Source organism: the organism of the source record quoted next, unplaced genomic scaffold, assembly GCF_019419815.1.
Source record: "Pyrus x bretschneideri cultivar Hongxiangsu unplaced genomic scaffold, Pyrus_bretschneideri_v1 Contig39, whole genome shotgun sequence".
Classification (NCBI taxonomy): Eukaryota; Viridiplantae; Streptophyta; class Magnoliopsida; order Rosales; family Rosaceae; genus Pyrus; species Pyrus x bretschneideri.
This window is the reverse complement of record NW_025999712.1, coordinates 3,311,578-3,324,969: the sequence shown is the minus strand read 5'-3', so window position 1 is coordinate 3,324,969 and position 13,392 is coordinate 3,311,578. Positions and strand designations below refer to the sequence as shown.

The window sequence follows — 13,392 nt, the reverse complement described above, 5'->3', positions numbered from 1 at the left end:
CGACAGTGTCAGAGTTGCCTATTATTGCAACCTGTACGACAATATCAGAGTTGCCTATTATTGCAACATGTACAACTCATTAATCAATCTATGATAACACATGAGTCGGAGTTGCCTAATGCAGCCTGTACGATAGTGTCAGAGTTGCCTATTATTGTAACATGTACGACAATGTCGGAGTAGCCTATTGCAACCTGTACAACAATGTCGGAGTTGCCTATCACTGCAACCTGTATGACAGTGCCGACAATGCCGGAGTTGCCTATCATTGCAACCTGTACGACAATGTCGGAGTTACATAAAACATAAATATAGTCATGACATCAGTCAATCATTTCAAATAACACCATAAACTCACCTGAACTTACCGACGCGTCCCGCGTTCACCTTAGCACTTCAAAGCATTCACAACAATTATATGTAGGTAATATGCATATGGATATGCCATAATCCAATCTAAAACTCAACCATATCATAGTATTTTAGATTATATAAATATATATATGACATGGCATAAAATGCATAAATCAATTTAAAAGCGTTTGTGGAATTATCAATCATATATATATGATAAAAAGGGAAAGACCCACTCACCTGAGGTCCGCGCTACGACTCTCTAGCACGAATATCGAGACATCATGAACGATCTTCACCTAAAACAATTATTCAGTCATGTCTCATAAATCTTATCAATAGAATACGTAACTTACATAAAACACATCCGAAGGACGTTCTAGAATGATTTAAAACTCATTGACCAAAAGTCAATCGTCGGTCAAAAATCAATGGTAGGGTCCACAACCTTATGTAGCTCAATCTGTCATATCCGCATCTCGGATTTCCGTTCTGTAACTTCCAAAACCCACATTGTGCTTCTAAAACATCATACTAAAGTTTTATTATGATCCAACGGTTGGATCTCCGCCAATTGCCAATTCAAGTGACAGTCAATCTTTTATTTTACGAACTTACAAATCTAATTCGGGAAGATCTATAGATCAGATTTCTAATACGTAAGTTTCTAATATCCTCAAATATTACGTACTATATTGTATTAAAGTTTGGTGATGATTCAACGGTCGGATTGTCAATTCACATAATGTTCAGGTAGTGGTCTTTATCAAAACTAGGTTCAAACGATGAGATTTCATCAATCTAACTTCACCTATAGAATTAAGGTGTCAAACTTAGCTTAGAAAGGTCAAGGGATGACTTGACTTATGCGCCGCCGCACACGGCGGTCGGCCGTCCCAATTTGCCGAAAAATTCAACTATCTCCAAAAATTCTCAAATTTTACAAAAACGAAGATCTCAAAGAGTAAAATAAGTTTTATACCTGTGGCCAAGTCCAATTTGGCCGAGAAAGGCTCCAATTTCACTCAAACCCACCGGAACCCTAAAATGGGTGAACTTCGATTCTCCTACCTCTGTGTTCCAATGTCTCTACCACTGGTTGGGTCATGTTCCTGGGTCCAAGGGGAGTTGATTAAGGGTAATGGTGGGTGGTGAAACTCATCGGATCAGAGGAATCACCGTCGAGAACCTCCGGGTTCTCCGATGAAGTTTTACCCAATTTAGGACTTAAAACCCTTTGATTTTTGGTGGAAATGGTAGAGGAGAGGTTGTGGAAGAGGTTGCAGGTGATGGATGGGTGTAGTTGGCCTGAAAAAATGGTGGATATTGGCCGAAAACAACTCGAGTCACCGGCGAGTTGTGGTGTGCACAAGTTGAAGAAATGGGGAAAGGATGTTTCTCTCTCTCTCTCCTTTGATTGGTTGCCTCTCTTCTCCTATTTTTCTGATTGGTCCTTACCCTTTAATCTGATTGGTCAGTCTTCCCACAAGGCGGGAGCTTAACACTTTATAAACTAAAATATAAATAACCACTTTCAAATGCCTGTAACTATACCGTTATAATCCGAACTCATAAACGACTTTCGCCTATGTGTTCATACCAACGAGTACTACACAAATGTGCTAAAGGAATAAGTCATATGTTTCTCTAGACGATGCTCCACGAAAGTCAAAGTCTGTGCCTCTAGGGGCATTTTAGTCAAATTTCTCGATTAAAATAAATAAAAACGTAAATTTAAGGACGGGTTGTCACAATAATGTACCAAACATTGAAAAATAAAATCTAGTAAAAGTAAAGATCAATTCAACAATCTAAATAAGCGGAAGCATTCATACCTAAACTGAATTTCCAGGTTAATTTTGTTGTTTAAAAATTTTGATCTACAAAACCAAATCAATTTTATCAACACCAATAATTTAAGATTTGATATGAAAAACAAATCTATAATTCACGGCTTAAAATACATTATAAACTCAATTAACACAAAGAAAGAAACAGTACCACACCAAACAATTTTATTGATGCCAGGCCTCATGACTTGACAAAATAATATTTTTCAAAACAGATTGAAAGCAAGCACTATTAAACTTTAAAGGCTGCACACAAAACCCTCAAAAATCACTATTTCCTCCAAATGAAAAGACAACCAAATTATCTAGTTACCTAGGATCTAAACACAGAAACAAAACCCTCTAAATTATCTACTTATCTAGTTTAGCCTTTTAAACTATATTGTATTTTAAGGTGACTTAAATTATATTATATTCTTTTTTAATAACAGGTTGGAAAAAGAAAGGGTGACTGTTGTATCTTGTGGTTGCACCATTTGCCAAACTCATCAATTGCCGTGTGCACATGGGATTGCAGAATATAGAAGGCTTGGTAAGCCAATCCCACTTGACGCTCTACATCCACATTGGAGAAAATTAGATTTTATCAATATGCCAAATAGTAGTGAACAACTAGTTCCTCCGGAAAAGTCACGGTTGGAAAGATTTAATATGTGGTATGAAGAAAAAGATGATGATAAGAAATGAGAGCTCGAGATGAAAATTGAAGAGCTAATGAACCCAGGTACGACTTCACTTAATGCTCCAAAAGAAAAGATTAAGACAAAAGGGTGACCATGCAAAGTTGATAGTTCTACCATGTGACACAAAAAGAGTCAAATAAGCAGTGATATTAGAGTGAACAACTTGTACTCAAAATACCAGGGGCGCGTTGATCAATTTAAGCAACTTCGAGGGTTAGAGAATGTAGCCACTAATGATATTGTGGCTCTTGAAGATGATTAAAAATGTTTTGATAGATATGTTGAAATTTCCTTTTCTTTAGTTTATTTTCTTTCATGTTTTAAGTTTAGAACTCACGGTGGAAAAATTTGTAATGTAAAAATGAGAACTAGCTACGACAATCTTCCTGTAATTCTTTGAATCAAGACAAGCAAGTTTAACTACTTATTATTTGAAAAGTTGATAATTGGTTTTTTTTAATTGCAAGGTCTTTGGTTTTTTAAATCCTAGTGTTTTCCATGTTGTCAAATATCTATGCCACGTAATTGAAAAGAAAAAAGGCAAACGCGTGGGTTAGGTAGCAGAAAGATAAAAAGTAGCCATGAAAATGCTAGTGGGAAGAAGGGGGTGGGGGCAAGGACGCCATTTTGAAAAAGGAAAAAAAATCAATTAGAGATGTTATTTATAAAGTGAATGGGTTTAAAGATAACTTATCATTTTGAATTGGGTTTGAAAGAGTAGTTTAAATAATAAATTTGAGTTTAAAGAGAGATTATTTCTTTAATAAAAAACAATATAGATAAAAAGAGTAAGTTAAATGTAGAAATAAGTTATATGAGTTCAAGTATAACTTTTCTTTAGGACTTGTACGCATACAAATTATAATAGGATTGTAGTGGATGGTGTAAATTATGCCACGTGTCAAAAGAGAAGGAAAATAAAGCATTCATGAATCTCCCGATTCATTAAAAAAGGCAGAAACAAAAAGGAGCCGAGAGAGTGAACACAACAGGAGGGTTTCAATTTTCACGTCGTTCTTGGCGAGGCTCTGCAACCCAGACTCATTCCGACGCTTGGTGAATTTTTTTTCCAGAATTTCCGAAATTTAACTCTCTTTTGCGACCGATATATCGGCGATAGAGCCTGAAGAAATAGTCACCCCTTTTTCCAATGCCAACGCCTCAAAATTCCGATATATCGCCGAACGTGCCGGTTTCTACAAGATGGCTCGTAATTCAAGAAGCGAAATTGCAACTGTGGCTGGCGGGTCCTCTGATTGCAGTGAGCTTGTTGCAGTACAGCTTACAGGTAACGGCAGTCATGTTTGTCGGCCATATCGGAGAGTTGGAACTTTCTAGTGCTTCCATGGCCTCTTCCTTTGCCAATGTCACTGGATTCAGCGTCTTGGTAAGCGATTTTCTCTTCAACATTTTGTTCAAATTTTCTTTTAATTTTTTGGAGTTTGTGGCGGTGTTTAAGCTTTTCTCCATTTGTCACGGTGGTTTTGGACAAACGCCAATGTGACGTTCCCGTTTCATGAAAGTCCTCATGTTGGTTACGACGGATAATAAAAAGAAGGGGGTTTTAACGAAAAACTCGCGGTACTGTTTACTTTAATGAAAAATCATATTTTTACATTAAAAGGTCAATTCTCGTACTATTCATTTTACTCTTTATTTTGTCATTATCGTTAAAACTTAAAATTTTCAAATCATTTTCATTAGTTTTTCTTAAAAAATATTGTATTGTCCAAGTCTAGTTTGATCTAATTGTTATTGCATCGGACTGTTAGTGTATTCGACTCTCATTAGAATAAAAACATGAATACGATTTAATTCTTTAAGGCTCGTTTAGAAATGTTACTTAGGAAACGGATGCTTTTGCAGTAAGCATTTTATTAGAGGCCCGTAAAAAATTATCAAACATGTCTCACAGTTGGGAATGGGAAGTGCATTGGAAACACTATGTGGGCAAGCCTACGGAGCCAAACAGTACCGCATGCTTGGAGTCCACATGCAAAAAGCAATGCTAATATTATTAGCAGTAAGCATTCCCTTATCGCTAGTCTGGTTCTACACAAGCAACATTCTCATGGCTCTTCACCAAGACCACGAGATATCTGCCGCGGCAGGAACCTTCAACCGCTGGATGATTCCGAGCCTGTTCGCCTTCAGCCTCCTCCAATGCCTCAACAGATTTTTACAGACGCAAAACAATGTGTTTCCAATGATGATCACCTCTGGAGTCACAGCTTTGCTCCACGTTGGGGTTTGTTGGGGACTTATTTTTAAATCTGGACTGCGAAACAAGGGTGCCGCGTTGGCAATTAGCATTTCGCATTGGCTTAACGTGGTGTTAGTGGCAAGTTATGTGCTGTTCTCGCCCACCTGCAGGAAAACTTGGACTGGATTTTCGAAACAGGCATTGCATGACATTTTCAGCTTTGTCAAACTTGCCATTTCTTCGGCTGTAATGCTATGGTAGGTTTCATTTTCTGCTTAATCGATAGTACAAAATATCAAAATTGTCATGCGTACCAGAAATGTTGGATCCTTTTTTTTTTCTATCTGAATCACTGACTACATACACGCTTTCGAATTGCAGCCTCGAATATTGGTGCTTCGAATGGTTGTTCTCTTATCCGGTCTTCTCCCGAACCCAAAACTAGAAACATCTGTGTTATCAATAAGGTACAGAAAGTAGAAAACTATAGAGAACTATTATTCGTTCACTCGTAAGTAAATTTGAATAGTTTCTGATTTTGTTGTTGTCTTTGCAGCCTTAACACATGTTGGATGGTTTATACGATATCAGTTGGCCTTGGCAGCGCTATAAGGTCGGTGGTTCATGTGATTTCTAACGGCATATCAACATTCAATCTTGTACTTGTATTTATCTTCTAATCTGAGAAATTGAGAATAATATTTTCCTGTTATCGTAACAGCACAAGAGTGTCAAATGAATTGGGTGCTGGACGACCGCAAGGCGCAAAATTAGCTCTACGAGTCATGACTGTGATGGCTTTATTAGAGGGTACTGCAATCGCAATAGCAACGGTTTTGATACGCCATGTTTGGGGAAAGCTTTACAGCAATGAGCATCAAGTGATCAAATATGTTGCTAAAATGATGCTACTGCTTGCAGTTTCCGACTTCTTGGATGGATTCCAATGTGTGCTTTCAGGTTCTAGCAATTACTGAATCCAATGGCTTCATGAAGTTTGAAACTTGACATATTTAATTTAAGTGCTTTATTTCTTTTCAAAATTCTGATTTCGCAGCTAAAAAGAATTAATAATTGGGTATGCAGGGGCTGCCAGAGGCTGTGGATGGCAGAATCTTTGTGTAGCCATAAATCTTATTGCTTATTATGCTGTGGGAATTCCTACTGCTGTGGTTTTCGCCTTCGTCCTCCATATTGGAGGAATGGTGAGTCTCTCTCTCTCTCTCTCTCTCTCTCTCTCTCTCTCTCTCTCTCTCTCTCTCTGTATGTATCAGCCATTGAAGTTTAAATTTGTGTGTATAGGGACTTTGGATGGGAATCATTTGTGGACTTGTTGTTCAACTAACAGCACTTGTGGTGGTAAATTTACGCACTGATTGGAATAAAGAGGTAAGTTCAGGACATGTCCTTCGTTTCACCTTGCTAATAGCATTTTGTCCATGTTTAATACAGTTCCTCATTTCAGGCAACGAAGGCTGCCGATCGTGTTCAGAATACCACCTCAGTCATCGACAGTACGACCTACGTAATTTGATGCGGCAGATCAAAGCAATCTTTTCTTCTGTTTTCGATAGAAATTTATTGTCATGAAATAACAACAATTCGGAAGCCAATTCGAAAAGAAAGAACTTCATTTGTGGACTTGCAGTGACGCTTAGGAAAGTTCAGTAGCAAACCAAGCCCCAAACAAGTTGTTCCCATTTCCTAGGAGTCCTCGACTTCAAACAATTGCATTGCATTCTATTTTCCTATTTAACATCGAAAGAACACAATACATAATCTGAATTACGAAACTCTTGTTGTCATGCGATGATAATGGCAATTATGCACTACTAGCAGCAGACTCCAATTAAACTTAGGAGATTCTCTTAGCTAAAAGTGGGACTCTCTGTAACATTATATTTTTCGGATACATTTCAAGACAATTAAACTAACATCGAAGCGATACGTTATTAACTACTGAGATACGTGTATCGTACTATTGAGATAAGAGTATCCTACTTTTCAGATACGTTTCAAACTAAAATCAGACGATAATGACAAAAAATTGCAATAAATCCGTACATAATCTTGATTGATTGAAGTTAGCTAAACTGAAATGATTGTTTGACAAAAAACCAAAACGATTTTGTGTATAAAATTCGAATTTACCTATTTTTCCTCACTCGAACCTCAGAAATCATTGTACTTGGGAGACTTTCACCATTGACCGTAGTCTACAACTGCTCCCTTGTCTCTGTTTGCAACTGCTCAGTCGTTTCCATCTGCAATTGTTGGTGAGAGCTTTCGTTTTCACTTTGTTGATAGTTTCAATGCTTTCCTGATATTACTCATCAGCTTTACTGATTCAATGACTCCATTCGAAGCTTAATCTGATTCCCCGATGCCAAAACCCATCTTTGAAACTAAAAGCTCCTTTTGCTTTTCTGTTTTTAACTTTTTGTATGTTATAATAATAATATTATTGTATTTTGTATATTATAATATTACTGTGCAGTGGTCTGGATATTTAGATTATAATAATTTTATGTATGCTTTCGTGGTGTGTTTTTTTATCTCTTAAGTTAACATAAATTTTTGATGTAATATTATTTGTCTCTACGATGGATTTGAATCATTTAAAAAGAAAAAAAGATCTAGACTGTTCAAGTTTTGTATTTTTATGAAGTAGACCGGTGAGATTAATCGACTAATTAAAGTCATAAAATATAAATGGAATGATCTGAATCTCTCGACTTTCTAAGTTCCAGACAAAAAAAATTGGAGTGAATCTCAATCCGTAAATTAGGTCAACTAATCTCAATATCCCAAAACAACATTCCAACGCATGGGATGACCTCATTAAGGAGAAGAAAACACGCGCTCCTAAAACGGAGCGCAAAAACTAAACCGAAAATGCGTCAGGTCCTCGCTGTAATCTGGAATTACAATTCTACCCCCATCTTTCCCCGCTCTCTCTCTCTCTCCAATTTCTGGGTTCTTTGCTTCTTAAATTTCCGTACGATTTTCCTCTGTTTTTCGTACCCTTTTTTCCCCTTCATCCTTCCAATTTTGGAATTAGGGTTTGAACGATTCGCACAGAATCTAGAGAGAGATGGGTAGCCCAAAGAAGGATCAAAACAAAGGCTTCTTCGCAGCCATGAGTTCCGGCCTCTCCATGTTCGGCAACGCCATGCACCTATCCGTCGGCGGGTTAGCTTTTTTTTCCTTTCTTCCTTTCTTCCTCGTAATTCAATATTCCGCTTGAAATTATCTTCCTTTAGAGGTGATTCATGGCGGCGTCGTCGTCGTCAAATCCTGATTGTTTGCTTAATCTGTTCTGTAGATATACTCTTAATCACTTTTGGATTTGGGTTCCGTAATTGGATTGAGCTGTGACATTTTGATCTTGCATGCGAAGACTGTGATGTATTTGGTTGTATGGGTTATTGATATGCAACTTTGTGAGTGAATTGTTGAATGGAGAGTTCTGTTTTCGATTTTCGTGGTTTGATTTGTAATTGTGAGTTTGAAGGGTTTTAGGATGATTAGGTTAGTTTAAAGAGACAATGTGGTCTTTGTATCAGCTCTTGGATTACTATACGAGTTAACTTGAGTTAGTTTTTTAATGAGCTGGTGAGACGGCTTGTGTGTGCGTTTGTGTTCGCGTGTGTAGTTATTTACAATCATCATCGTCCTACCAATTTAGATTTGTTTAAAAGTTTGGACATTTAATTTAAAACTAATCAGTTCTTATATACATCTCTTAATTTAAATTATTCGAACAAAGAAATGCTTATTACTTGCTAGGGAAGGGTGCCTTGGATAGCACTCCATTAGTTACCAAAGAGGTAGTCTATGACTTGGAATAAAATTGTAATGAAATTTTTAGATATACCAAAGAGTGATTGTATTAATAGCTTGGTTCTCTCTCTCTCTCTGTGTATGTATTTATCTTTTTCATAGCAAACGAGACTCGATACTCGATCGAGAACCACCAATGATGTCTGTCACGAATCGTGCATGTCAAGAACCAGAAGAAACAGGCTCATTTTATTCCATATATATATACACACACGCACATACTTTCTTGTAGACAAGAGAATTAACAACACATTACAAACTTTTAACAGAAACTTACACCAAATTTGTTCAGCAAGTCCTTAAATGGCTGAATTTATTTACGAGTAGGCATACATTTTAATTTATTTTTTGTTCCAAGGTGAAATTTTCTCCCTTTCTTGGTAAGAGACGACCTTTATTCTCATCTTCAAGTACTATGATATAAAACCACAAATTAAGAGGGTTATCGAAAACAGAACGTTCGATTTTCATGTATTTGCTCGCCTCTTTTTTTCACAGGACAGTTTTCGGGCAAATCTGCACAAATTATAAACAAGCAGACATATCAACCACATTTTTTGTTAACACCTAGCAGTATCTACTGTGCTAACCTAAATGAAAGGGATCATAATGATTCTTGTGAGCACTCACTCTGCAATTGCGTCTTTGTATTTGCATGTCATGTCAGTTGGTTCAACATACCAGCCAGTGTCGAGGTTCAGTGCACTGACAGTTTTTTCAAGGAGGTCAGTCCCAGCCTTCACAAGTTTTTTGAGATTTTCAGGACTTGAATCAGTCATATCAATTTCATCAGGTTTCAAGCCATCCTCCTGCAGCACGGATAACCAGCAAGTAAGAAGGTGTGTGCCTGCATCCGGAGACGACATTGAAGTAAAGCATGCATGGACATGGTTAAACAATCGAAAAATAAACCTGGATCCGGAGATAATTGTCATCAGAGCCGGAGACATTGAAGAAAGCAGACAGGTATACTTCAACCATGTTGACACTTGGAGTCGTAAGAACATCAATTAAAGGGATACTGCTTCTTTTTGGATGCAGGAACCATTTCCAGATACCCCAAGTTTTGGGCTCTCCGACTTCCAGCATCGCATCCTTCTTTGCAGATCCAGTTCCCAGGGACAGTACCAGAAGCTTACTACTATCAATATGCAGGCGCTCAGCCCCACTTTTATTATCAGACTTCTCCTTGGCACTTTCAATGATTGCAAGCAAAGTCTGGAAACGTTGGTGTAAGATGTTTGTTGAATATAATGCAATCTTAAAGGAATTTTTTATAATTTATATATGGCATACACCATCATTAAGATCATCAAAATTAAGGATTCAAAATTGTACAGCAGTACGTACGGGATTGTTGGCTGCAACACCACCATCGACTAGGTCATATTTTCTTGTGCCCTGCTCCCAAGTCTGCTCAAATTTGTGAGGAGGGAGATAGAACGGTGCTGCAGATGTAGCAATGCAGACATCACTTAGCAGAACATCCTTTGACTTGTCTCGTTTTGCCTGCATTATGATTTATATGTTAACGAGTACTGATACTCGAGAAATAAATTCATATTATAGTAGACTTAGGCTAGCGTACACTATATCATCCATAAAAGAAACTCGAATATTAGTTATACAAAAATGCTTCGAAAACCATTACTAATCGAACCTCCATGGTGGAGAAGACGACCGGATGGAGGTACTTCATATCACAACTGGGAATGATAATGTTGGTTATGGTATCTCGAATCTTTGTTTCTCCAATGGTCCGCTTGATCGTGTTATGCAGGTTATCACCATCGAACTTTGGTCCCATAAGCCATAAAAAACGCTCATGCAAAAAGTTTCCTGCCTTACTCTTCCACTTTCCAAACGTCTTCAAGAAGATGCCGTCCGTTTCTCCCATTCTTTGTTGTTGAATTTTGGAAAAAAAAATAAAAATAAAAATAAAATAAAATTAGTAAGTACTAGATTTACCTCGAGAAAACTCTCTTGAGAAATAGGGGCTCCCCGCTTTGTTTCTCTCATTCTTTGTTGTTCAATTTTGAGTTGTGTCTTAAGATCAATGTTGTAAAAGGCGAAGGCGTTTCATGGATAGCCCCGCCTAAGCGAAAGCCTTGAGCCGTGAGGTGAAGCCTTACGAGACTTAAATAATTAGGGACTGTTGTGGGTTATTTAAAAATAAAAATTAGATTTGGACAAAAATGACGTCTTTCTGCCCAAGTCTTAAAGAAAAATCATTCGTCATCTACTTTGGGATCATCTTCTTCGTGATGACGCCGCCGTTGCAATTGAAAAAAAATAAATAAATAAATAAAAGAGGGCAGAGCCTTAAAGGCCCAGCCTTCAACTTCGAGGGGTCCCCATAATCTTGCAAGCAAGGTTTTCAACCGCCTCAAAACACCCTAAGGTGCACCTCGACCACTTCCAGGCAAGCTGAAGATTGCGGTGCCTTGATTTCAGATTATAGATTGTTGAATCATGAGAGACGAACGCTTAATGAACTACAAGCACAAAAGTAGGGACGTTATGCCTTTAAAATATTGCATTTATGCAAGCCTGAATCTCCAAGTTCGTCAGTTTTTCTTACTTTCTTCTTAGTTGTTTATATTAATCTTGTACACAATCGATGTTGTGATTCTCTTTATGATTATTATCATTAGAATTCTTGTACTATTTCCATATTTTCTATTATTACTCCAACAATATACACATACCTTGGCTCCTCCGCAGGATTGGGTGGAGGGAAGAATCTTGGAGCCTCTTCAACAAAAAATTCAACGATTTTATTTGCTGCAAAAAGAGGTTTGTTTTGTTCATCTGGTTTGGTGAGCATGGCTGTGATAAGGCCTCCCGTGCTGGTTCCGGCAATAAAGTCGAAGTAGTCTACAATCCTTGCATCTTCACCATCGAGTTTCTTTTGAAATTTTCAAGCACACAGATGTGAGGAACAATATCAGTAACAATCAAGGTTTTAAAAGACGCTAGGTGCTAGTTGGATAGCGGGATGGGGCCTAGTGCCCAAGCGGCTAGGCGCAAATATATTATATATTATAAATAAGTGTCTATTTATACTTAAAAGGGACACATGATTGTATTAGGACACGTAAATTGCAAAATAAATGACATATAAATTATAAAGTATTCAAATATATTGAGAACATAAGGAGCAAGCATATAATGATTGTTCATTCGAGTATTCAACAAGTCTTTTACATTTATTGAAAAAATAAATTGCAAAATGAAAGTTATCAAATTTCTATGTAAGTGAGAGTCGCGCTCTAGCGGGCATAGAGGGGTGCCTGGGCCTGCTAGGCGGACGCCTAAACAGGTCTATTATTTTCAAACACCTAGGAATTAATCGAGGCGATGCTTAGCTGCCTAACACCTAAGCAATGCTAGACGAGGATTTTAGAACCGTGGTAACAATTTGGTACGTACTTAATTAAAGAACATATTCAAGTTAGGAAGAATTAAGAATAAAAGGCGGGAACAGAGACAATATACATAACCTGGAGTTCGGATTCAAGACAGTCAAGTATGGTGGCCGGGATGATGCCTCTCACTCCTCCTCCGTCAATGCTGAGAATTGTATATTTTCCACGATTAAATGCTGCCATTGTTGTCTGAGAAACTAATGTAGTTGGGAGTAATGGTATATGATGACCCTTATAATAAGGAGAGCGAAAGGAGAAAGCATTTAATAGAACCCTAATCAGACGTGTAGTGAATGGATGAAGCAAGTATTAACCTCTTTGAGAAGCTTTCCATTATCAAACATGTAGTGAATGAATGGATGAAACGAAGTATATCTCTTTGAGAAGCTTTCTTTTATCAAACATGTAGTGAATAAATAGATGAAGCGAAATATATATCTTTTTGAGAAACTTTCCATTATCAGACGTGTAATAGATGGATGGATGAAGCGAAGTATGTATACCTCTTTGAGAAGCTTTCCTATAGTAATAGCCTTTATATGATTTAAGCCTTCATCTCTTTGAGAAAATTTCCAATCATCCGTTTAGGCATTTGTGCAATGATTGACGAATAGGCTCTCTCTTTTCGTGTCAATTAAGGCATTAATTATGCAATGATTAACGAATAGGAAAGCATCTCTCTTTTCATGTTAAAGTATTAATAACTAGGAGCGGGCACTCGTCGGGCCGGATCTACAATTGAAGGGATTGGACTGGATCTGTTTGAAAATAAAGCGGGACAGATCAGACCATGTAATAGAAAATTAAAATTAGATCCAGACTTAATCCAACGTGTTTGAAACAGGCTAGTTCCCACAAGTCCACGGGTCCAATTTGGTTTTTTTTTTTTACTTTTCTAAATTTGTGTATGGACTCAGAGAGGTCTGTGTACTCTAGAGGATGAAATAAATCACTTGTTGTCCAACGTGAGCGTGGTTAATGGATCAAGATTGCTATATTTGCAAGGGACACATTCGCAATGCTATGTCTGA

The 13,392-nt window shown here is 37.5% G+C and overlaps 1 protein-coding gene, 1 long non-coding RNA gene and 1 pseudogene across 2 annotated transcripts; 2 read left to right on the top strand and 1 right to left on the bottom strand.

Moving 5' to 3' along the window:
• The first annotated feature begins 3,834 nt into the window (after positions 1–3,834).
• Positions 3,835–6,883, top strand: LOC103964721 (annotated as a pseudogene).
• Positions 6,884–7,848: 965 nt separating this feature from the next.
• On the top strand, positions 7,849–8,698 carry LOC125468611. The gene is made up of 2 exons (XR_007251008.1): positions 7,849–8,282; positions 8,416–8,698. It is a non-coding gene; the product is annotated as an uncharacterized LOC125468611 (long non-coding RNA).
• Positions 8,699–9,093: 395 nt separating this feature from the next.
• LOC103964668 (patatin-like protein 2) lies at positions 9,094–12,586 on the bottom strand. Its single transcript, XM_009377620.2, has 7 exons — positions 12,437–12,586; positions 11,642–11,841; positions 10,594–10,831; positions 10,284–10,442; positions 9,846–10,151; positions 9,564–9,742; positions 9,094–9,449 (listed from the first exon to the last, which is right to left on the bottom strand). The coding sequence occupies exons 1-7, from the start codon at positions 12,542–12,544 to the stop codon at positions 9,401–9,403; spliced, it is 1,239 nt and encodes a 412-aa protein (XP_009375895.2). The 5' UTR covers positions 12,545–12,586; the 3' UTR covers positions 9,094–9,400.
• Positions 12,587–13,392: the final 806 nt, after the last annotated feature.

Coding starts and splice junctions, on each gene's coding strand:
- LOC103964668 (XM_009377620.2), bottom strand. CDS start 12,544: ATGGCAGCATTTAATCGTGGAAAATATACAATTCTCAGCATTGACGGA. Junction 10,832..11,641: donor AATCCTGCGGAGGAGCCAAG/GTATGTGTATAT, acceptor TCAACAACAAAG/AATGGGAGAAACGGACGGCA. Junction 9,743..9,845: donor ACAATTATCTCCGGATCCAG/GTTTATTTTTCG, acceptor TCCGTGCTGCAG/GAGGATGGCTTGAAACCTGA.